At 36.7% G+C, this 23,556-nt stretch overlaps 2 protein-coding genes across 2 annotated transcripts in view; one reads left to right on the plus strand and one right to left on the minus strand.

Annotated features, from left to right (window-relative positions):
* The first annotated feature begins 2,395 nt into the window (after positions 1 to 2,395).
* Positions 2,396 to 9,549, plus strand: syngr3b (synaptogyrin 3b). Its single transcript, XM_084100568.1, has 4 exons — positions 2,396 to 2,598; positions 4,116 to 4,350; positions 7,361 to 7,506; positions 8,071 to 9,549. The coding sequence occupies exons 1-4, from the start codon at positions 2,497 to 2,499 to the stop codon at positions 8,287 to 8,289; spliced, it is 702 nt and encodes a 233-aa protein (XP_083956694.1). The 5' UTR covers positions 2,396 to 2,496; the 3' UTR covers positions 8,290 to 9,549.
* A 4,995-nt stretch (positions 9,550 to 14,544) lies between these two features.
* The window catches only part of cacna1hb (calcium channel, voltage-dependent, T type, alpha 1H subunit b), a 95,007-nt gene continuing 85,995 nt past the window's right edge, over positions 14,545 to 23,556 (minus strand). The window contains exons 33-35 of the mRNA XM_084104139.1: positions 22,594 to 22,750; positions 22,354 to 22,511; positions 14,545 to 18,281 (exon numbers count right to left, since the gene is read on the minus strand). Of these exons, the coding sequence (XP_083960265.1) occupies positions 17,289 to 18,281; positions 22,354 to 22,511; positions 22,594 to 22,750 (1,308 nt within the window). The 3' untranslated portion in view covers positions 14,545 to 17,288. The remainder of the gene's footprint in view (positions 18,282 to 22,353; positions 22,512 to 22,593; positions 22,751 to 23,556) is intronic.

Genomic DNA, 23,556 nt, shown 5'->3' on the forward strand with positions numbered 1-23,556 from the left:
ATATATATATATATATATATATATATCCTCATCAAGGTTGCATTTATTTGATCAAAAATACAGAAAAAACAGTAATATTATATTACATACAATTTAAAATAATGGTTTTCCATTTTAATATATGTATAACCTTTGATACTTTTTTAAAGTTTAAAAAAGAACAGCATTTATTTAAAATAGAAATATTTTGTACCAATATACGTTTCTTTAAAATAATAATAATAATAATAATAATAATACTTTTATTCAGCAAGGATGTGTTAAATTGATAAAAAGTGAAAGTAAAGACTTACCAAATGAATCCTGAAAGAAGAATCACAGGTTGCAAAAAAACATTAAGCAGCACAACTGTTTCCAACATTTATAATAAATCAGCATATTAGAATGATTTATGAAGGATCGACAATAAGTAATGATGCTGAAAATGCAACTTTGCATCACAGAAATAAATTATATTTTAAAGTATATTAAAATAGAAAACCATTATTTTAAATTAAAATGTGTAATCTGTATTTTTTATCAAATAAACGCAGGCTTGGTGTGCATAAGATACTTCTTCAAAAACATAAAAAAATAGTAATTTTTTTACCGGTACTGTACATACTATACGGCCTACTATTGCTGCATAATTATCAAAAATGTTAAAATACAAGTCCTTTCCATAGACTGTAAAAAATAGGTCCTTTCACGTCACCATTTCGCGTGTTGTTGTCAGCCTACACTTCACATAATAGGTTTGAAGACCTGGGCTTCATTAACCAACTATGATAGTTAAATCAAATGGTAAACAGTGTATCAATATAGACTAAATACAAGTGACTTGAATACTACTTACCATTAATTCTACTTTTGGTGCTGGTTTTTCAAACATTTTCAGACAGACATAAATGAATTATGTAATATTTTAAAATATGTAATATGTGGATTATTAATTGAATCGACACATTCCCTTGATTATTGAAAAGAAAAGTTTAAAAATGGTTTGGTTTATTTTTTTTTCCTTCCGTCGGGAGCGACGTCATCACTGCTTGCGCACGCAACCAAGAGGCAAAAGACCCGCGGTCTTCGTACCGGAGTAAAGGGTTTAGGCTAGTAGCAAAGTGGTGGTGTTGTCGCTAAGTCAAAATGCCAAGGAGTTGTTGCGTAATTTATTTACATGCAGGCCTATCTGTTGTGTTTTATCTGCTCATTTAAATTATACGTGTTGTAAGTAATTACAAATCTAGGCGAATGGAAGAGTGAGACAGAAGGAGGAAGTTGTATGTTATATTCTTTCTATTCATAATTTGACGAGCTGCACATGACCACATAGCACGTAGTTGTATGCATAGACATCATATAGAGCTATATGATGTCTATGGTTGTATGCATCAAGGGATTTGTGCGCTCTAATCATTTCTGTTATTTCTCACACTTGGTGTCTGAATAAGATAATTATATATATCAGGCCATACAATTGCTGGCCACTTCTTGTCATCCACAATCCAAAGATCGTCATGTATTGCGTAGGGCAAGATCTCACCATTGCTTAGAGTACGTTTTTTAATATAATCGCCACGGTCGGAGGTACTAATGGCTTCCCACATAATCCATCGTCAAATCTTGTATTTACAGTAAAGTAACGTTATATGTGTCATGAAATGTTGTAGGTCGTAAAGTAACGTAAACAAGGTTAACTTATATAAAAGCAAATTCGGGCTCTATAGATGCTGCACTGCTAACATTGGCTATTACATTACTAACTTAGTCTAACATGATAATTCATACATGCATCACAGTATGTCCGGATTTTGATTCGTAAACACGTTTTACATAATGTTATATTAATATGAGACACAAACAAACAGATCCAACTCTGAAATTGCAGTTTATTACTGAGTCAACAAGAAATTACAAACAATGCGAAATCTACGTTAATTACAATGTTCTTTTACAGAACTCGGCATAACAGATAGCGGTTTTCTGCCTCCTGGATGCGCGCGCATCCGGTATTGTTTGTATACAAGAAACCCGTGTATAACACGTTACTCACTGAAAGAACCATATTTGGCTCGAGAGCATCGGTTCCCTAGCAGACTGTGGGATACGTTTACATTCACTCCTTCATAGGGACTATTATTAGTGGATTAATATAGGGAATAGTGAATGAGTGTGTAGGGGTGATTTTGAACACAGCCAGGGTATGGGTATGGTTAGGGGTTATTTCTTCTGTTGTAGTAGGCTAATTCACCTTTCAGCATGCCTTGTTTGTTTCCACCTACTGGCGCACGATATACAGGAATTAGCCTCAGCCTGGCTACAGGAAACCGCAGCTGAATATTTTCGGTGAACTGATTCAAAAGATTCGAGTCACTGAGATGACTCAAAATCCCCACCATTATTTAACACTGACAGGCGCGCGCCCGACTATGGGTGTGCACGACAGGCGCTCGTGAACGCGCCCGGCTCTCCTCTTCCGCAGAGTATCGCACAGCAGCAGCAGCAGCCAGCGGGAGGATGGATGGAGCGGGCTCGTTTGGAGCGGGCCGAGCCGGTTCGGCCTTTGATCCGATTGCGTTCGTCAAACAACCTCAGACAATCCTAAGAGTGCTGGCATGGGTAAGAACAGCAATCTCTCATGAATTCTGATTGGCAGATTATGCATTGCCGTCGTTTATATTCCGCTTATTATCAAACGATTATAATAACGGGTTGATTTTCCAACACGCGTTTTATATTTTTATTTTCTTTGACAATTTGTATTACACTAAAGCCGTTTGTAATCGTGTCATTTAATGATTGGGTGTTATTATAGGATGCTGTCTTCTTTAGGTGGACGCGCGTCAGATGTTGCTGTGGTAGTGACGCACGCATCGCGTGCGCGCAGTTTTTTAAATGGCTATTGTGCCACTGGTTGCAATTTGGGTCATTCCTAAAAATATGGTAATACATATGCGACTTTTATAATAATCTGATTAACAAAAAACAAGGGTGATATTTCATGAAACATATTGCACGTTCATTCTAGGTCTATCATAACATCTTATGAAATAATATGAAAGTTAAGAGGACGTGACTGCGCACATGCTGATGTCCCTACCAAACCGTGAAGTCATTGATTCACCTCTAAATGTCATGTTTCTACTTGGTTTACTTAAGTTACATGTCATTGGTGTCTGATTAACAGTTTTTTTTTTTTACATTATTTTAAATACAACATATTAATACCAGCTCTTATTTATTATTTATCTATTTTTATAAACACTTGACACATGATTTTTCTTCTTTTTCTTTTTTATAACAGTATACTGTATATACTGAATATACTGTATTGTTTTGGCAGACACTTTTCCCTTTTACAATATCACAGTAAGCTTGCCTTTAACTATAAATAAACATACAGTAGGAACTTCATGGATGACTGATATGACACACCCATTACCAGATATCTCTGTGCCTAAGGGCAGAGGAAGATAGTGTTTTGATTTTTTAAAAACAATTTTTTTAAACTGGCTGATTTAATTAAATGTATGTTATTTAATGACTGAATCAACCTGCATTGGGTTACACCAACAAAAGGGGATAGGGCTTCCTAGAGGCATGTTTAGAAGCATGTTGCTTCTTCCTTTAACACAGTGTTTCATCCAGCCAGCCAATAACCAAAGCAGCTGCAACTGTTTCTATGACGACTGCGTGATGTGATGTATGCGTCAGTATGGAGTTTCATTGACAAAAATAGCACATGGCACCATGATTTCTGAGCATTGCTACTGATTTTCTCTTACTGTTACTCCAACCCACACACACACACACACATTTTTTGGTAATCTCTTGTCTTGTTTGAGTGGGTGTGGTTGAGTGCGTGATCTGTTGCATTAGTGTGAATTAGCCACATTTTCTCTCTGAGGTGTAAATGAAATTCTTTCTGGAGAAATGCACTCTACTCCACGGCATCGGTAAAGAGAATGATGTGTCACTTCCATTTAGCATGTATAATATAAGAGAAGAAAAGCTTTACTTAGATGCCTTCTGAGAATGCAAATAATTGAAAGGTTTTTATTAATTTAACGCCAGGGATAAAGTTTATGGAGCTATTTCTGTGACTCTGTGACTCTCTGTGTCTTTTCTCTCTCTAGATCTTCTCCATGGTGGTCTTTGCTTCTATAATAAATGAGGGCTATGCGAATATGGGCAGCGAGCGACTGCACTGTGTCTTTAATAAGAACGCAGACGCCTGTAACTATGGTATCACGATAGGAATATTGGCTTTCTTAGCCAGCGTCTTCTTCCTGGCCCTGGACGTCTACTTCCCCCAGATCAGCAGTGTCAAAGACAGAAAGAGAGTAGTGTTGTTGGAGGTAGTTTTTTCAGGTAAAAATTTTCAGTCATTAATCACGTTGATTTTATGTCTGAAATGCAGTTACAGTAATATCCAGTGAGTGTTTTTTATTTACTTGTACAGTTACAGTCACTGATACAGGCACCCATATGAGATGTGAGGAAAAATGATATGTCAATGCTTTTGTGTTCTCTCACAAATGATTTGCGTTCCCCCGATAAACTTTACGTTCGCTCTCAAAACGTTTGCCTTCCCCCGAGAAACTTTGCGTTCGCTCTCAAAATGTTTACGTTCCCCCGAGAAACTTTGCATTCGCTATCAAAAGGTTTGCGTTCCCCTTTCTTTTCGCTCTCAATATGTTTGCGTTCCCCTTTGCGTTTGCTCTCAAAATGTTTGCGTTCCCCCGATAAACTTTGCGTTCGCTCTCAAAAGTTTTACGTTCCCCCGAGAAACTTTGCGTTCGCTCTCAAAATGTTTGCGTTCCCCCGAGAAACTTTGCATTCACTCTTAAAAATGTTTGCGTTCCCCTGAGAAACTTTGCGTTCGCTCTCAAAATGTTTGCGTTCCCCCGAGAAACTTTGCGTTCGCTCTCAAAATGTTTGCGTTCCCCCGAGAAACTTTGCATTCGCTATCAAAAGGTTTGCATTCCCCCGAGAAACTTTGCATTCACTCTTAAAAATGTTTGCGTTCCCCTGAGAAACTTTGCGTTCGCTCTCAAAATGTTTGCGTTCCCCCGAGAAACTTTGCGTTCGCTCTCAAAATGTTTGCGTTCCCCCGAGAAACTTTTGCGTTTGCTCTTAAAATGTTTGTGTTCCCCTTTCCGTTCGCTCTCAAAATGTTTGCGTTCCCCCGAGAAACTTTTGCGTTTGCTCTTAAAATGTTTGTGTTCCCCTGAGAAACTTTGCGTTCGCTCTCAAAATGTTTGCGTTCCCCCGAGAAACTTTGCGTTCGCTCTCAAAATGTTTGCGTTCCCCTGAGAAACTTTGCGTTCGCTCTCAAAATGTTTGCGTTCCCCCGAGAAACTTTGCATTCACTCTTAAAAATGTTTGCGTTCCCCTGAGAAACTTTGCGTTCGCTCTCAAAATGTTTGCGTTCCCCTGAGAAACTTTTGCGTTCGCTCTTAAAATGTTTGTGTTCCCCTTTCCGTTCGCTCTCAAAATGTTTGCGTTCCCCCGAGAAACTTTTGCGTTTGCTCTTAAAATGTTTGTGTTCCCCTGAGAAACTTTGCGTTCGCTCTCAAAATGTTTGCGTTCCCCCGAGAAACTTTGCGTTCGCTCTCAAAATGTTTGCGTTCCCCTGAGAAACTTTGCGTTCGCTCTCAAAATGTTTGCGTTCCCCCGAGAAACTTTGCATTCACTCTTAAAAATGTTTGCGTTCCCCTGAGAAACTTTGCGTTCGCTCTCAAAATGTTTGCGTTCCCCTGAGAAACTTTTGCGTTCGCTCTTAAAATGTTTGTGTTCCCCTGAGAAACTTTGCGTTCGCTCTCAAAATGTTTGCGTTCCCCCGAGAAACTTTGCGTTCAATCTTAAAAATGTTTGCGTTCCCCCGAGAAACTTTGCGTTCACTCTCAAAATGTTTGCGTTCCCCTGAGAAACTTTGCGTTCGCTCTTAAAATGTTTGCGTTCCCCCGAGAAACTTTGCATTCACTCTTAAAAATGTTTGCGTTCCCCCGAGAAACGTTGCGTTCACTCTCAAAATGTTTGCGTTCCCCTGAGAAACTTTGCGTTCGCTCTCAAAATGTTTGCGTTCCCCCGAGAAACTTTGCATTCACTCTTAAAAATGTTTGCGTTCCCCCGAGAAACGTTGCGTTCACTCTCAAAATGTTTGCGTTCCTCTGAGAAACTTTGCGTTCGCTCTCAAAATGTTTGCGTTCCCCCGAGAAACGTTGCGTTCACTCTCAAAATGTTTGCGTTCCCCTTTGCGTTCGCTCTCAAAATGTTTGCATTCTCCCGAGAAACTTTGCATTTGCTCTCAAAATGTTTGCGTTCCCCCGAGAAACTTTGCGTTCGCTCTCAAAATGTTTGCGTTCCCCCGAAAAACTTTGCGTTCGCTATCAAAATGTTTGCATTCCCCTTTCCGTTCGCTCTCAAAATGTTTGCGTTCCCCCGAGAAACTTTGCGTTCGCTCTCAAAATGTTTGCATTCCACTTTCCGTTCGCTCTCAAAATGTTTGCATTCCACTTTCCGTTCGCTCTCAAAATGTTTGCGTTCCGCCGAGAAACTTTTGCGTTTGCTCTCAAAATGTTTGCGTTCTCCCGAGAAACTTTGCATTTGCTCTCAAAATGTTTGCGTTCCCCCGAGAAACTTTTGCGTTTTCTCTCAAAATGTTTGCGTTCCCCCGAGAAACTTTGCGTTCGCTCTCAAAATGTTTGCATTCCACTTTCCGTTCGCTCTCAAAATGTTTGCGTTCCGCCGAGAAACTTTTGCGTTTGCTCTCAAAATGTTTGCGTTCTCCCGAGAAACTTTGCATTTGCTCTCAAAATGTTTGCGTTCCCCCGAGAAACTTTTGCGTTTTCTCTCAAAATGTTTGCGTTCCCCCGAGAAACTTTGCGTTCGCTCTCAAAATGTTTGCGTTCCCCTTTGCTTTCGCTCTTAAAATGTTTGCGTTCCCCCGAGAAACTTTGCTTTCGCTCTCAAAATGTTTGCGTTCCCCCGAGAAACTTTGCGTTCGCTCTCAAAATGTTTGCGTTCCCCCGAGAAACTTTGCGTTCGCTCTCAAAATGTTTGCGTTCCCCCGAGAAACTTTGCGTCCGCTCTCAAAATGTTTGCGTTCCCCTGATAAACTTTGCGTTCGCTCTCAAAATTTTTACGTTCCCCTTTGTGTTCGCTCTCAAAATGTTTGCGTTCCCCCGAGAAACTTTGTGTTTGCGTTTTTTAATTTATTTCAGTTAACATTTATTTTATGTCAAGTAATGGACTTTTTAAAAATAATAACTATATCTAACCCCAATAGACCCAATAGCTGAAATTGTCAGTATTTTTGCATGATAATAATTTTATTATATAATAGTATTTTTGACATTTTCCCATCCCTTCTCTTTAGGATTTTGGACGTTCCTTTGGTTTGTAGGATTCTGTTTTTTGGCCAATCAGTGGAGCCGTACGTCCCCTAAGGAGCTGCCGCTGGAGCAGGCGTCAGACGCAGCACGAGCAGCGATTGCCTTCTCTTTCTTCTCCATCCTTATCTGGGTAAGACATCCTACCTTCCCAGATACATACAGTCACGATTACTTCATTTTTGAGTGCCAATGTTGGTGTTTGTGTTTCAGGCATATCTATGTCTTCTAGCAGTGCACAGTTTTAAGAACACTGCCTTTATGGAGGATAAACAGAGGCTTTTGTCCAAACAGACTAACAGCCTCTCAATAGTGTAGATGTAGATTTCCTTTTCTACTCTTAAGTGCACACTAACATATGCTAGTCTGATAGTAGTACAAAGTGCTATCAATATGGTTAATACAAAGCATGCACTCTTAGAAGAACTTAGATTTATAATAAACATTGTAAATCTATGAAGCTTAAAAACAAGAATAATGTGTCATAAATATTGGAATACTCATACTTCACATATAATTATAAAAACAAGTCATAAAATTGAACTTCTTGTTCTTTTGTGTTTATACTGTAACTTGGTTAACTCAAGCACTCCAACTAACTCTTGCTACTATGCTTGATATACTTGAAAAGCTTGGTTATGTTTCTCACTAACATGCTAATCAGACTAATATGCATAATCCTGGTTATCCTGACTAGGCGGGCCTTACGGTGTGCGCTGTTCAGAGGTTCCTGCTGGGTACAGACATGACACTGTTCACCACCGAGCCCGTGGGCGACCAGGCACCCAAGCAGCCGTACCCCTCCAACGATGTAATCGGTCAGACTACCGTCCCCGTCAACGCTTACCAGAGTCCACCGCTCATCGAAACCGTGGAGACCCGCCCCCCTGGATACAACATCCCGCCAGCCTTTTAATCCACAACCAATCAGAAGACAAGGAATATAGCAGCGCTAAAGGACAGAGTATAGACTGCCGTCAATGTTAGCTAAATGTATTGTATCGTATCGCGTTTTAGTAACAAGGTGTCGAAGGGATGATGCTCGCCTCTGTAATCCGCACTATAATACAGAATTAAATGATAATGTAGTCTCACGTTAACTTGAGCAGAAGTGGATGTTTTGGGACATTGATTGTCATTGCCTACCCACGCGTTTTACATTTACAGTCAGCAACAAATGTTTGTCAAAATCACAATGTGCTATTTATTTAGTAAAGCATTTTATTATTATTACTATTTATCTTTTAAAAAAAAAGTAGAAAAATAATTAAAGGTGCACTAAGTAATGCTTTTGCCATGGTAAAAAATAATTTTTACCGATTATAATTTATTATAATAATTAAATTAATATAATGAAAAAGAATGAAAATAATTCATTCAACTAAATTGTCAGATTAAAAAGTGGTTTACAGAAATAAAGTGTGTTGTGGACAACCCTTGAATAGAATACATTTTTTAGACCATTGACATGAGAGTCATATTTCATGTGAATATACAACATACAAAAAAGTTAGCTAGTGCACCTTTAATTATGATAAAGAAAATGCATTATACTTATTTTTGTGTGTCTGATTATTAAATAATAGCATCTTTGCATAGATGATCGACAACTGTACCAAACACATCATGTTTACTGCAGTTAAATTAGTGCTGTCCATGTCATTTGTGTCAAAATATGTTTTTGTTAAGAAAGAATGAGCTAATTTTGTTTCTAAAAGTACTTACAGTCACTATCAAGAGAGAGAGAGAGAGAGATAATGAGAAATGGTCAGAGGATGAACAAATTAGGTGTGTCTCTCTTTCTCTCTCTCTCTCTCTCTCTCTCTCTCTCTCTCTCTCTCTCTCTCTGTGTGTGTGTGTGTGTGTGTGTGTGTGTGTGTGTGTGTTTGATGATGGACTCTTGGAGCAGTCAGAGACATTCCAGATGAGATAACTGAGATTACTGGAACAGACTGTTTACTTTAACAAGCATACTTGTGCACATGTGTGTGTGTGGAATGTGTGTGTTTGCTCTAATCCCGTCTAGTTGCATGATATGATAAAATGCCTCAAATCCCCCCTGAAGCAGAGAGTTAACTGTTATATTTTGTTAATGGAAGAAGTCACAGTGGTTATTAAAGTCTTCAAGGTCCATGAGGTCCTGAATAAAGATGAGCCAGTACAGTGAGGCAGTGAAGAGTGTGTGTGTGCTGTGATTCATGTTCCTTCTGACGTTACAAACCCATTTTAAAAATGAACAAATTCTGTTTCACAGAAAAAAATATCAGCATAAAGTTTTAAAATGACATGAGTAAATGATAAAATAATTTTCATATTTAGGTGAACAATCATTTGAATTCTAAGGAAATTCTGAGAGAAGGTGGAAAAGGGTAATCTAAATTATAATTTAGTAATTGAAATTGTGCTGAAATAAAATAAAATAAAATATTGCATGAAAACCCCATAAAATTAAAAAAATATGTTTAAGTTGACGTTCGAAAATGACTAAAACTGAAATAAAAATAAAGCACAGGAAAAAAATATATAAAAAATAATAAAATAAAAATAAAAGCTAATTGAAAATATAAATAAATACTATAATAGTTTATAAATAATAGTACAATAACACTGTTTAAAAAATGAAATAATAATACAAAAATGTACCCATTTATAATTAAACAATTAGTGGAAGACTTTGCATCACAGTCAAAATTTTCTGAACTAAAACAGTGTTTTAGGTTTAAGCATAAAAAGATGGCGTCCTATTAAATCATTTCCATCAATCCAGTTTAATTAGCAAACGGTCATTAATGTTCACAGAAAGCTAAATGCCATAAAAGCCCTTGACAAGAAACTTGAATTTATATTTAAAAAAAAACTACAGGTATGCATTCATGAATTTGCAACCCAGATTTATAGTACAGTGTGTCCCTTATATCAGTGTGCTTTATTATGGCATAAGAAAAAACACATAGAAATAAGGGCAAAATACAGTCAGGTTGATATACATGCTATTATTACCAGGTCAACACACAGAAGCTATCTGGTGCTTTTTTTGGTTTATCATATAACATGGTACAGTAAACTAATGTTTGTGTTTCAAAAACCAGCTGAATAAGTTTGATAACAAAAAGCTTGCAAATGAATTTTGGGGGATGGAATTCTCCACAAACAGGGATAATCTGGCATCCGGTTAGTGTTCTGTAAACCAATAGATTTGAAAATCTCACGTTCTTCAGACAGAGAGCTATTAATATACTATTAACTAACATAATATTCACAGCATTCCAAATAGTTTCAAATGTCAACCATTCAGTGAATTTGAGGGTGGGGTTTGGGGGGTTAGTGCGCGTACACATGAAGGGGGTGTGGAGGAGAGAGAAGCATGAAGAGGGAAGTTTGAATTAAGAGACGACGTTCCGATGAACAAAGAAGAGGGACAAGGATAAGAAACGCGCGAAGTAAAGTTACCGAATTTACATCGGAAAAACCTTCGAAAGGTGGCGAGAACTCCGTCGGCAGAAGGGCTTCCAATCCGACATTCAGTTGCTCTGTTTTTGCAGAACAGGTAAATCCATTTTTCTTTCTAAACAGACGTTCATGTTCGCCAAACCAACACAAGGATGTAACGTTAATTAGCTAGAACGGTGAATACAGCTTCTATATGTTTCTAGCAGCTAGCGATCAATCTCTATTGTAAATTCACAGTAGGGCGACAATTTGTGTGAATGATGTTTTCATCCACTGTTTGTTATGAATTTGAATGTTCATTTAGGCTATTGACAACTTTGACTAAATTTGTTTACGACGCCGTTGTTTATGCTCACTGGGAAACGCGAAGCTAAACTAGTTATCTTGCTACTATTGCGTCCTTGTATGTGAGCTATAATTATAACCTCAGGTGGCGAAACGATTTTAAGATAATGTCTCTCTTTTTCTGCATTCTGTTCTGCAATATATAAAAGCATTTATCTAACTTGGTGACATTACACATTGCATGAAGTATCAGTAAAACTTAAAGGGGGGAGGGGGGTGAAATGCTATTTCATGCATACTGAGTTTTTTTTACACTGTTAAAGAGTTGGATTCCCATGCTAAACATGGACAAAGTTTCAAAAATTAAGTTGTACGTTTGATGGAGTATTTCTGTGCCCAAAATACTCCTTCCGGTTTGTCACAAGTTTCGGAAAGTTTTTTTCGAGTATGGGCATGTGTGACGTCAGATGGGGCGGAATTTCCTTATACGGGTCCTAAGGGCACTTCTCCCGGAAGGGCGCGCGCGCACCCGTAGACCAGAGCGAGAGAGCGAAAGCACTGACTACGCCCATCAAAGCGCTGTGCTCGCTGCAGTCAAAGGACTTTGTTTGTTCCCTGCATTTCGACGATGATTGTTTTATAAACAAGGCCCAGTTCGACGCCGTTTTTGCAGATCATCTAATGCTTAAGGATGGAGCAGTCCCAACGATAAAGGTTCACGGTCGTGCGTTGGAACCGCAGGCGGTGAGTAAAACCATAGATATCATATATCTATGAGTAAAACTGCTTCAAATGTCTGTGTGTTGTTAGCTATCGGCGCGTACCGCGAGGGTCCACGTGACGTAAAAATCGGCATCGGGGGTGCGCGCGGAGGCTCCTTGCGGACAGCCGCGTGCCTCCCATTTTTTGTGTGACTGCGCGGTCAAAAGGGCGCGCGTTCATTAGGTTAAAACCTGTAGTTTAAAAAAAAAATGTGGAAAAAAAACGGAAAACGCGTGCATGCTAGAAATAGAACCAATGCCTATTTTTCACGCAAGCCTGTTGGAAGCGTTTCCAGGAAAAATAGAATAGGAAAATGTTTATATGTCATTTTGACACGAATACATATTAATAAATGTCATTTTGATGTTAGAAAGTGTCTAGGTTTTGACATAAATGCAAATATAAACTATAAATATAAAAAATATTATCGATTATACTGTCCCGACCGATCTACTGCGCATGCGTTGAACGCATTCACCGAGCGGACCTCAGCAGAAAGTATAAATACAAGTAGTCCGCGTCCGAGCTGTGCGCAGCTGTTGTGTAAGCGTCCAAACTGGAGTATAAAAGAGGCTTAAGTACCGCCCACACGGCACGCCTCCAGCCGCTCGTTTTTTTCCGGAAAGACTCAGTACAGCCTATCTTTCTTTTATAAATATAATAAAACTAAAGACTTTTTGGAGGTATGAAGGATGCAATACTACTCTATTAGGTACTCAAGATTAACATGAGATTGACTGAAACTGAGTGTTTCACCCCCCCCCTAGTGACTACTTTGACTTTCCTTTATGCCGGAAGGAAGGGGAGGAGGGAGGAGACGGGATGAGGAGGAGGGAGGGTCTAGCTAGCCTCCGTTTTGTTTGACAACAATTCGAATGTCAACAAGAAGTTACGACTCCCGGCATCGCTTAGAGCACCTTTAAGCCCCTGTTAATGGAAAGTATTGGTTATGTGCATTCTGCCCTGTTTACACGCTGATCTGCCTCGTAAATGTTCAATAAATCACAATGAATTATAGACAGGAAACAAAGCACTACAAGCAAAATAGAAAACTTTTCAAGTAGTTAACAGTCTCTACACATTTAATGTCCATAGTTTATCAACAAAATTTTTCGTAGTGATACTCATCTGTAGAACGGCATGTCAAACAGCATTCTGGATCTCACACTGCATACGGCACACTTTCCTCAGAAATACTCATTCATATTTATCAGCCCTTGGATTTCCCAAATTCCTTCATCACACTTATTTATAAAATGCATTTTTAAAGATGTATCCATGTGTATTAGTGTGATTTTTGAGAATGAGTAAACTACAGTAAATCATTAGTGTTTGCTATTTTTAAAGGGCTTTTCACACTCATTTTTAACCCCGGGTTAATATGTGACATTTTTAACAACTGCTTGTTTATTAATGGAAATGTGGCCATGTACTACTCAAGTGTACTCAAAAGACAGTAAGATTTGCTTTTGTTTTTGAAAGAAGTCTTGTACTCAGATTTAAAAATAACTGTTTACTATTGTATTATATTTTAAAATGTAATTTATTCCTGTGATGCAAAGCTGAATTTTCAGCATCATTCCTCCAGTCTTCAGTGTCACATGACCCTTCAGAAATCATACTAATTTTGTGCTGAAGAAACATTTCTTATTATTATTTTCACAGTTGAAAACAGTTGTGCTGATTATAATTTTTGTGAAAACTCTGATTCTTTTTTTTTAATGCATGAATGTTGCTTAATCTAGGGTTAAAAGTGGCCTTAACCTGGGGTTTAAAAAGCTGTTAACCCAGAGTTAAGTAAGTGTGAAAAGCCTATATTCAGATGTTCATGCAGTGGAAAGGATTCACAATTTTGATGCACATCTGCCTTTATGTGAGGAAATGTTACAGATACTGAACAACCTTCACGTTGTTGCAAACACTGCAACATTGAATGGAAATAATATTAATGCTATTCAATATGTGTCGGGACTTCTAAACATCTCTGCGCAAATGTAAATATTCATGTGCTAGGCTACTTATTATTGACTTCATCACCTGATGAGCCAAAACACAAATGTTATCAATCCAAAATAAGAGTGTGAGCATCCATGCTAGCTCATTTCTTTGGAAGCTTCTGTAATGTGCATATGGAAAAAAACTTTTTTTTTTTTTTATTTGATCAAATGTTTACATGAAGCATGTTAGTGCACTGCAGTTCAAAAGAAAGAACACTTCATGGTTTTATAATTTAATGATAATCTCTACTGAAAATAATTTTGACTTCTCAATTTAATAAAACCAACAAAACGTGTTACAGTAATGCTCTTACGACAAAAGTCTAAGGGGGAAAATATTCCAGAGGGTTTTAAGGCCTCAATTTCAAATTTTAAAAATAAGTTACACTAGATTCAACTCGATTTTTTAAGTCAGTTTAATATAATTTAAGTTGAATGACTTGTAGAGCCAATGTGATTATACTCAAAAATTGAAGGCAGAAACTAAATTTAAGTTTTTAAGTTGAAATAAGGTGGAAATGTTTTACAGTGTAAAAGTCCTTTTCTGGTATCTTTGCATTGACTAAAGTTTTAAACATGAACTCAACAGATACATCTATTTATTTGTCTTTAAAAAAAAACAATTTTTATTTTGAATTAATGTATTATTAATTGATTGATTGATTTATTCATTTAACTTTTTTTTTTTTTTTTTTTTTTTTTTTTTTTACTTTTTGGCACTCAGTCCTCCATAAACTTTAAAATGTTTTTATTTAATTGTTTTATTGTAAATAAAACAAATATTAAGAGTTATCATTGTTAACAAAAACTATAAAAATATTTCTGTTAATTAAAATAAAGCTGAAATAAAACAAAATATAAATATTAGTTGAAAATGTTTAACTAAACATTTTTATTTGTTGCCAATTAATGTTGTCTTGACAATAAACTGAAATATGTTATAGGACTAAAATGATTAACTGGAAATAAATGAAAACTAAGTAAACTAAGTAAAACCTAATTAAAAATAAATTAAACCTAAATAAAAAACAAATACAATGACACATTACTCATTAAATGCTCAAATTAAAAAAAATTAACATGAAAACTAAAAATATAAAAGCTACAGTAATTAAAAATATTAATAAAAGTATAATAGAACTAAAATAACAGACTATTGGAGTACATTTTACAAGAACATACTATTTCAGCTTTCTACTTCAAAATTGCAGTTAATTTCCAATGTGTTTGTACTTGTTTGTAAAAATGGTTTGAAAGTAAATCCAACACCAAATATAACTTTGCATAGTGTTAGTAGGAAGGCAATGTCATCACAGTAGTGTCATGTAGACACAATGTTGAATTCTTGAACTGTAGTTTTGAATTTATTTGATCCTGCTGCAATGTTTCGCCCCATAGACTTCCACTGCATCACTGTACACACACTATTTTTTTACAAACAGAGGAATGAATCAAAATTATTTTCTGATGTAGAGCTTGAACACGGAACATTCCTTTATCACCGTTTCTTCCTGAAGGCCAACAACATGTAAAACTCTGACCCTTTACAAAAATATCACATGCCACACATATATACAATAATCATTTCATCCATTCAGCTACACAATCAGCATTATGAAACATGCATATGTTTCAGCTAAAATATTCTATGTGCCGTATACTCTGTATAAGACAATAAGGTGTTACAGTTATGGTACGACTGTTAGGTTAATTAATCATGTGACATAAGGGTTTGTTTGAAGATGAGACGTATAGCGCTGACATTTAACCCTCATGTTCTGTTGAGGTTGGCTAACTAATAAGAATTTAAAAATGAACTCATTATTTCCTTACCAAATTCTTTTACTCCGTTCCTCTGGCCTGATCAAAACTCAGTAGGATATCAGATATTATTCAAGCTTTAACAGTCTGTTTTACCACAGATTTACTATTATCCAGTACAGTAATGTTGTTTTTGTCTGGGGTCAATATGATAAAACACATCATATATTATTATTATTATTATTATTTTTTGCCAGCGAAAGATAAAACTCTAATCTAATCTTTTAGAAAAGTAAAACTACACTTCTCCTCAACAAACTGCATGATTTGAGGTATCATTCATGTCCAGTCACACAATTGGTGTTTGTCAAAGGTTTAAAAAACAAAACAAAAAAATCAATGTCATGCATGTGAAAATTATTTGCATTTATTCATGCTTAATATACCTGGGGTCTCTGGGACTCTAAACATAAGGTACATAAGTAATGTATAATTTTCATGGTGGATTTCTGAAGTATGTTAATTATAAAATTAACTTTTATAATTAGTTCTCATTAGGAAACTCATGAAATTAACTTTAACCCTATAAAGTCAACTGTATCATATTTGATACATACATTTCTAAGGCCTCTAAATTATCAACATGATCAAAACTTTGTTGAAAAACCTGTTCCTACATGAACCAAAATCTACATGCCATTTGATGTATACTTTATATATCATTCCCTTCAGGTTGTGGTACATGTGTCTTTTTGCTGTGAAATCTCTACTGATTTTTATAAAGAAAACATGAGTTTTATATTGTTAGTAATATTTCAAGGTTTTTCAAATACATAATGTTTTTGAAAAATCATTTTAAAATGTGAATATCAGATATGGCTATTTGATTCATCAGGCTTTTGTTGAACGTTTTATTTATCTCTCATTCATTATTGTATTGTATTGTATTACATATTTTGCTTCCACAATAAAAACTAGAGAGCTTTGATCATAAAACTAAGCATTTAAATATAATCGTATATTATTGGGAGATATAATCTCATTGACTTACATTACAAGCTGTCAGAATTTCAACTTACTTTTTGGCCTTATAAATATCAGCAACTGCACCAAATTGCATATTTTTGCTCAGTTTGGGCCAAAAATAAAATTGAGATGTTTTTTCTCTCTCGAGTCATAAAAGCCTGATGTATCAAACATGATACTCAACAAAAACACAAATTCAAACTTTTTTCTTTATAAAATAATTCTGTCTAAAGGTTCATTTCAAAAAGTGTTCCATTTCAAAAGATTCTATTTTTTACTTTTATATGCCAGCCATTACAGTGTTAATTTAAATGACACTTTAAATGATCAACTTTCAGACCACAAACAAAATATGAGGGTTAAAACTGCACCGTCATGTGCAGTAATTATATGCCACGATGCAACATGGTTCTGTGATGGATTCTCATGTGAATTCACATAAAATGCCACAATATCAACGTATGTGATGATGAACACTAACAAAAGTTCCCTAATCAATATGATCAGGCAAAAAAAGATCAGTTCCATCAGAAACACATTTGCATACTTTTGCCGACACCGCCTCTTCCTGTTATTAAAATGCTTTACGAAGAGGCGGAATGCGTGAGTGGCTTCCTGCGCGGTGTCCCGGGCCCTAGGCAACTGAATCCTCATTTCCTGGATCCCTAGTGCTGGCCATTCTGACCAATACCTTCTTCCTGAGGTGACTCTGAGCTGCGTCTCCCACGTGCCCCGACCGGGCCTCAGGAGTGAAGGAGTGCGTCGACTGGTCACTATCCGAAAGCAGTTCCGACAGGCTACTCAGGGAACTTACATCTGATTGGTCAAAGGAGAATTGTGGGAGGGGCAAATTACTAGGCAAAAGAGGTTGGTCCTGCACGTCAGGAAGATCTGAAGAGTCCCGTGGTAGAGCGGAGTCAAAGGATGGGGTCCGCCGCCTCAGAACTGTGCTGTGCTCCTGGCTGACCGCGTCGGTGGGGGGGTCGATGGAGATGCACGGAGGGCTCATTTTCTCCTTCTTGGGTGTTGGAGAAGGACCAGGTGATGGTGAAATTGTCTGCTGCTGAAGAAGCAGCTCCTCTCCGTGCGTCGAGTGACGGCGAGGGATGTGGAGCTGAGATAGGAAGCCGTTATTTTCCATACTGTTGTGCTTCCGTAGACTGTGAGCACTGGTGTCCGGTTGACGGGCCGTCCCACTGTGCAATGAGTCCTGAGACTGGGTGTCAGAACAGAAATGTGGGTTGTGGCTGCGTGCCCCACACCGAGAGGCTCTTCTTTGGGTGACGTTGGCGTTGAGTCGGACCGACTCGACTGAATCCCGTAGCTTGGGTTGTGCATGTGTGTGCATTACCTCGAGAGATTTGATGGAGTGCGTGTGGCGCGCGGTCTTTCGGCAGGGGATGCTGCGCTGGCTGTACACGTGTCTGTTTGTCTGAACGCTCGCTGTCCGGCTGCGGGGGGGAGGGGGGGGCGAGGCCTGGGGGGAACAGGGGGCAGATCCACCGGTGAGGGGCATGATGGGTACTTTAAGAAGGAGATTATCACTGGAGCAGGGCTTGCTCGGGATATGTAAGGTGTCTCTGGAGTCAACGTTTGTGGAATCGAAGGAGTCGCTCTTTATTGCTTGCTGTAGGCAAGAACAAAAATATTCATAACACAATGTCATTGATTCACATTAAAAAGCTATCAGAATTTCATATTACTTTTTAGCCACATAGATAGCAGCATCTGCACCAAATTTAATTTTTTGTTTTCTCAGCTTGGGCCTCTGAGTAAAACTTCTTATACAAGTATATACACACACACACACACACATACATATATATATATATATATATACAAAAAAACTTTAATCTATCATTATCTAAATTAATACAAATGATTGTGTATATTTTATATTATTATATTATTTTGTATTAAGATAATATATTCAATATTTATAATATTTTATATTTATGTAGTTTAATACAACTTACATTAAATTATATTCATATAATTAAATACATAAGAAATATATGTAGTTAAAATCAGACTTACAACATTAGCATAGCAATTAAAGGAATAGTTCACTTAAAAATGACAATTCTGTCATCATTTACTCACCCTCAAGTTGTTTCAAACCTGTATGAATCTGTTTCTTCTGCTGAACACAAAAGAAGATATTTTGAAGAATGTCGGTAACCAGACAGATGATATAGTCTATAGTATTTTTTTCCTACTATGGAAGTCAATGGGGTCCATCAACTGTTTGGTCACCGACATTCTTCAAACTATCTTCTTTTGTGTTCAGCAGAAGAAAGAGATTCATACAGGTTTGAAACAACTTGAGGGTAAGTAAATTGAAGACTAAAAATGTATTGTTTAATGTTATGTATCTGTATTATTTTTCTTTATTCATTTTCATAATAATTTCATAATGTATTAATTATAATGAAAAAAGAATTATTAGCTATTATTATTATTAATAGTGAGTGCGCGCGCGGCCGGGGCTCTCTCTCTCTGCTCGTTCTTATATATGCCCTGTCAAGCGCGCCCTGTTAAACTGGTCAGGACTTAAAAACACATGCAAATGATAAACTTTCACTCTATGATGGTTAAACTGTGCAATTAATCCTATAATGATAGGAAACCCAGCAATGGCGATGATCAGCTTCTCCTCCGTTTTCTCGGAACTAATGTTTTGGTAGGAACGAAAGTTTACATCGTATGTTTCTACGGAATCAACCAGCGCGAAGGACGTCTATATTCCGATTGGTTGCTGGCGTTTGCCGCTGAACCGTGTCATAGCTCATTACCATAAAGTTGAGCTACTTTCAACTTTCAGATTGACGCTCAAAACGCCCAAAACGGGACGCCGATGGATTTGACGCTCCTTGCAGCTGAGAGAAGCCAGCTTCCATTGAAAATGAATGACTTCCGGTAACTTTGGAGGCTCAAGTTGGCGGCGGTGTGAACGTACAGTTAGACACACACACACACACACACACACACACACACACACACACACACACACACACACAGAGAGAGATATAAATAGAAAGCCTGTTGCTTCTCTAGAATACACAAAGGTAATTGTATAGCAAAACATTATCTTCTGGGTATTTGAAGAGAAAAACAGAAACAAGCTAAGCTTTTTAACAGATTTCTGGTGTTAATGTTTGAAAGGTGATCATTGTTTAACATTACAAAATTTAAGTTTTGTCTGAAAAAGAACAAGAGATAAAATAACATCATAAGATTGAAGTTAAGGAATTACTTTGAGGGAAAGATTTATGATAATATTTTATAGTTAATTGACAAGTACAAGCTGATGAAAATTATAGATAATGACTTCATAAGAATGTGAGTTGGAAAATATATAAAGAAAAATGACAAATATAAACAAAGATGTTTATTTGAAATGCATATTATTTCTGACTAAGTCAGAATAAAAAGTGAGTAGAATGAAATTATAAAAGTATTGAAAATGCAGAATTACTCTGAGGCAGTCTTGACATTCTCTCAGAGTCTTTCTCTCATTCAAAGTCATTTAGATTTTGTTATTTGAGCCTGTCATAAGTAACAAGCTATCTAGAGTGAGCACAGCGTCTCAGCAGGAAATTATAGACAGAGATTTTTAAAGAAGTAATATATGCAATTGGGAGTTAAATGTTTTAATGATATTCTACCTTGAATGATAGAAGTGACCATTTTTATTTGTTTATTCCATGACCAGTAACTACTTTGTCTCATCTTTGTCTTCACCATGTACAGGGCTGATGGTTCCAGTTATTGATTGGTTCCGGTTATTGATGTACCAGAACATTACACTGAATTAACGGTTGTAATATCTAAATTCAGTGAGTATAAACTCAGCATTGCTATGTTGATATTTGAAGATGTTTGATGGATTCTAGTGATTAAATACGATCATTAATTTGTCTCCATGTTTACACTTTTAGGCATTCCAAATGACTTTGATGGCTCTTGAATGCACTTTCCCTGAGCTCCGGAAAATACCTGTTAAAAATCTCCTAATGGGAAAGAGCGGCTACCAGTGTGCATGAGGTGATTTCTCAAAGACGAGTAAGATCCTTTTTTGGCCAACGGAGGACAACCTAAGGCAGGGGGTCACCGCCACTGGGCACCGACCCTGAAGGGAGGTGTTAGATGTGAGATGGGTATGGTTGAGCATTTGTTTGTTAGGCCAACAGCATCACTGAGGGTTACAGCAGTCTGCCCAAAAAAAGTGAGCTCTCCAATGCCTGATCACCAGAGACCGCATTCCTTGAATGGTTTGTATTTCATTGTGCATAACTTGATATATCTATGCCAGGGGACAACACCCTGAGGAAAGGAAATTATATACAAAAGAGAGTTTCCGAGAACTAGCTGAGACCATGAGGGTAATTGTGATTAATGATGTGGAGAGTAAAACAAAGATTGTTAATTTATTTTAGAATATGGTGTTAGTTGCCTTATGAAAAATTGGCTAAAAGTTTTATATCCTGAATCTATGATGGCTGTATGATGTTGAATTAATTTCTATCATAGTTTTCACATTTCAGATCATTAGATATTGCATTGGATAATTCCAAGACATTGGTGGTGTTTAAAGATGAAGACTTTGTTTTTGCTAATTCAAAATAAGTCTGGGTAACAGGATAAATTAATTAATTAATAAAAACTTAAGATAACTTTAGAAATGCTCCTTTGATGACAAATGGATAGAACTGAGAATGGGACATAAGGAGTGAAATATGAGATTTTACACACTACTTACAAAATACAACTTCACAAACAATGAACACCCGTTTACTGATTTTCAACCCCAAGGGATAGGATCTTTTTAACATCAATGTTTATTTTGGTTTGTTGTTTTAGCCGGGAACTTGAGGAGTTAAGTACTTAACGAGTCAAGGCACCGGCAGAAGAATTATTAGTTTTTATTTTCTTAGATGATTGGGATCCATTTTAAATGCTTGCACATAGACGTTAAAATACACATATTATGCGGGGACATAACATGGTGGGGTTATTTGTTTGTTTTGTTTTCTTAGTGTTTTCCCTTTTTTTGTTTTCCTTATGTTTCTATTGTATCTTTATTTTGTTTTGTTATCATGTCTTTCTTTGGTCTGCTTTTCCTGACGGTGTGGAACTGACTGTCGTAGTTCCAGACTAAAAATTTATTTTTTAATGTTATGTATCTGTATTATTTTTCTTTATTCATTTTCATAATAATTTCATAATGTATTTTGTCAAGTCAGATTTTCATGTGCATGTGTTGAGTGCATGAGAGACTATAGATAGCATGGATCCATGTGAAGATCATGTCATAACTGGTGTAGCTTCCGTGATTCAACCATAATGGGGGAAACCATGATTTTTAAATCTACATAAATGATGACAGAATTGTCATTTTTAAGTGAACTATTCCTTTTAACGTTAATTTCAGAATGTTTTAGTCTTTGGTTTGTCTCTTGCTTTAGCGATGACAGCAGCAGCACAGTTTGTGTAAAATCATGATTTGAGAATCGTCCAATGGAAGTAAGAACGTCTGACATTTTATACAAATGTTCACATGATTGACATCTCAAATTTTGCATTTCGTTTGTGACAAAGGAAAAAAAAGTGTATTTTTTCTACTAGTCTAATTGATTTAATCTATTGTCAGCCCTAACATACACAAACAGACATCAGGATGAGAGTTACTGTGGTACCTGTCTCTTCAGAGCTCTGAAGGCATTGCTAGATCTCGCTCTTCGGTTTAGAGGGTGGAGAGCAGGAATGGAGGCCAGGCTTGTCTGAGATGCAGTTCCTTGAACCTGCATTACGGCACTATCTTCACCGGACTGGGTCCCGAGTGAGAGAGATGAGCCTGAAAACACACCAACAGCTTTAGTCATATTCTCTCTCTATACGTGTGTCATGAACAGCCAGGACTGGCTTAGTTTTGTCACCTGGTAGTGTAGAGTCCTGTTTGGAGAATCTCTCATGAACGGATCCATATACAGGCTTAGCAGGATACAGCATGTAACTGTCATTAGGTAAGGACAGCATCCGTGACATAGACGGCCTCCCAACTGTCAGGAAGTTGCCGTAATTGGGGTCTTTGCCCTGCAAACACAACAAATCATTAAGATAAGAGCGCTTTAACTGTAATGATTTGCTATTTCTTAAAAACAGGCTTAAAGATACTGCATATTCTTAAAAAAATATGAAAAATATTTATAAAATACAATATATAATTGTAATATTTATAAAAAATAATAGCATAAATATGATATTTATAATAAAATAATGTTTATATTATTTTAATAAATAAAATCAAAATAGATTGGTGCACTTCAAAATTGCATGTTAACTTTAAAATGTTGCTGTACAGTAGATTCATTTTTATTTATGCCAGTAAACATCATCAGGGAAGAGATGCCACTGCAAGACGAAGGGGAAGTTACTTTTATTAAAGATTACAAAGGCACATGAATTTTAAAAAATAAAGATGTGCACAGAAAAACCCTTTATGATAAATACGGAAATATTTCATCAAAAATAAGAATGGACAACTTTTATTTCACGTGACTTTATTTTTTTTTGTTTTTGAGGTTTCATGGTACTAGACAATATTCACCTCTAAATTATGCGAGATTTACTTCTATAGAATTTATTTTCAGTGTCTAAAAATCCAGTGCATGGAAGGCAGATTAGTGCCATTTGGTGGGAGAAATAAAGAAAATCAGATGTAATAGAATGGAATAACCATGTATAGCCCTAAATATATGATATATATACACATTTCTTTGCATATATACATTTCTTTGCATATATAGGGCTATGTATTCCCTAGTTACTTATAGAGTATTTTCAGGCATAATTACTTATATTTAGGTTTTCCGTTTGGATACATTTAGACATTATCAAAG

The sequence above is a fragment of the Abramis brama genome, assembly GCF_963993115.1.
Source record: "Abramis brama genome assembly, chromosome: 2".
Taxonomy (NCBI): domain Eukaryota; kingdom Metazoa; phylum Chordata; class Actinopteri; order Cypriniformes; family Leuciscidae; genus Abramis; species Abramis brama.

Excerpts from the sequence above, each read along its gene's own strand:
- syngr3b (XM_084100568.1), top strand. The coding sequence starts at position 2,497 with ATGGATGGAGCGGGCTCGTTTGGAGCGGGCCGAGCCGGTTCGGCCTTT. Across the intron at positions 4,351-7,360 it reads GTTGGAGGTAGTTTTTTCAG|GATTTTGGACGTTCCTTTGG; the intron begins GTAAAAATTTTC and ends CCTTCTCTTTAG. Across the intron at positions 7,507-8,070 it reads TCTTCTCCATCCTTATCTGG|GCGGGCCTTACGGTGTGCGC; the intron begins GTAAGACATCCT and ends TATCCTGACTAG.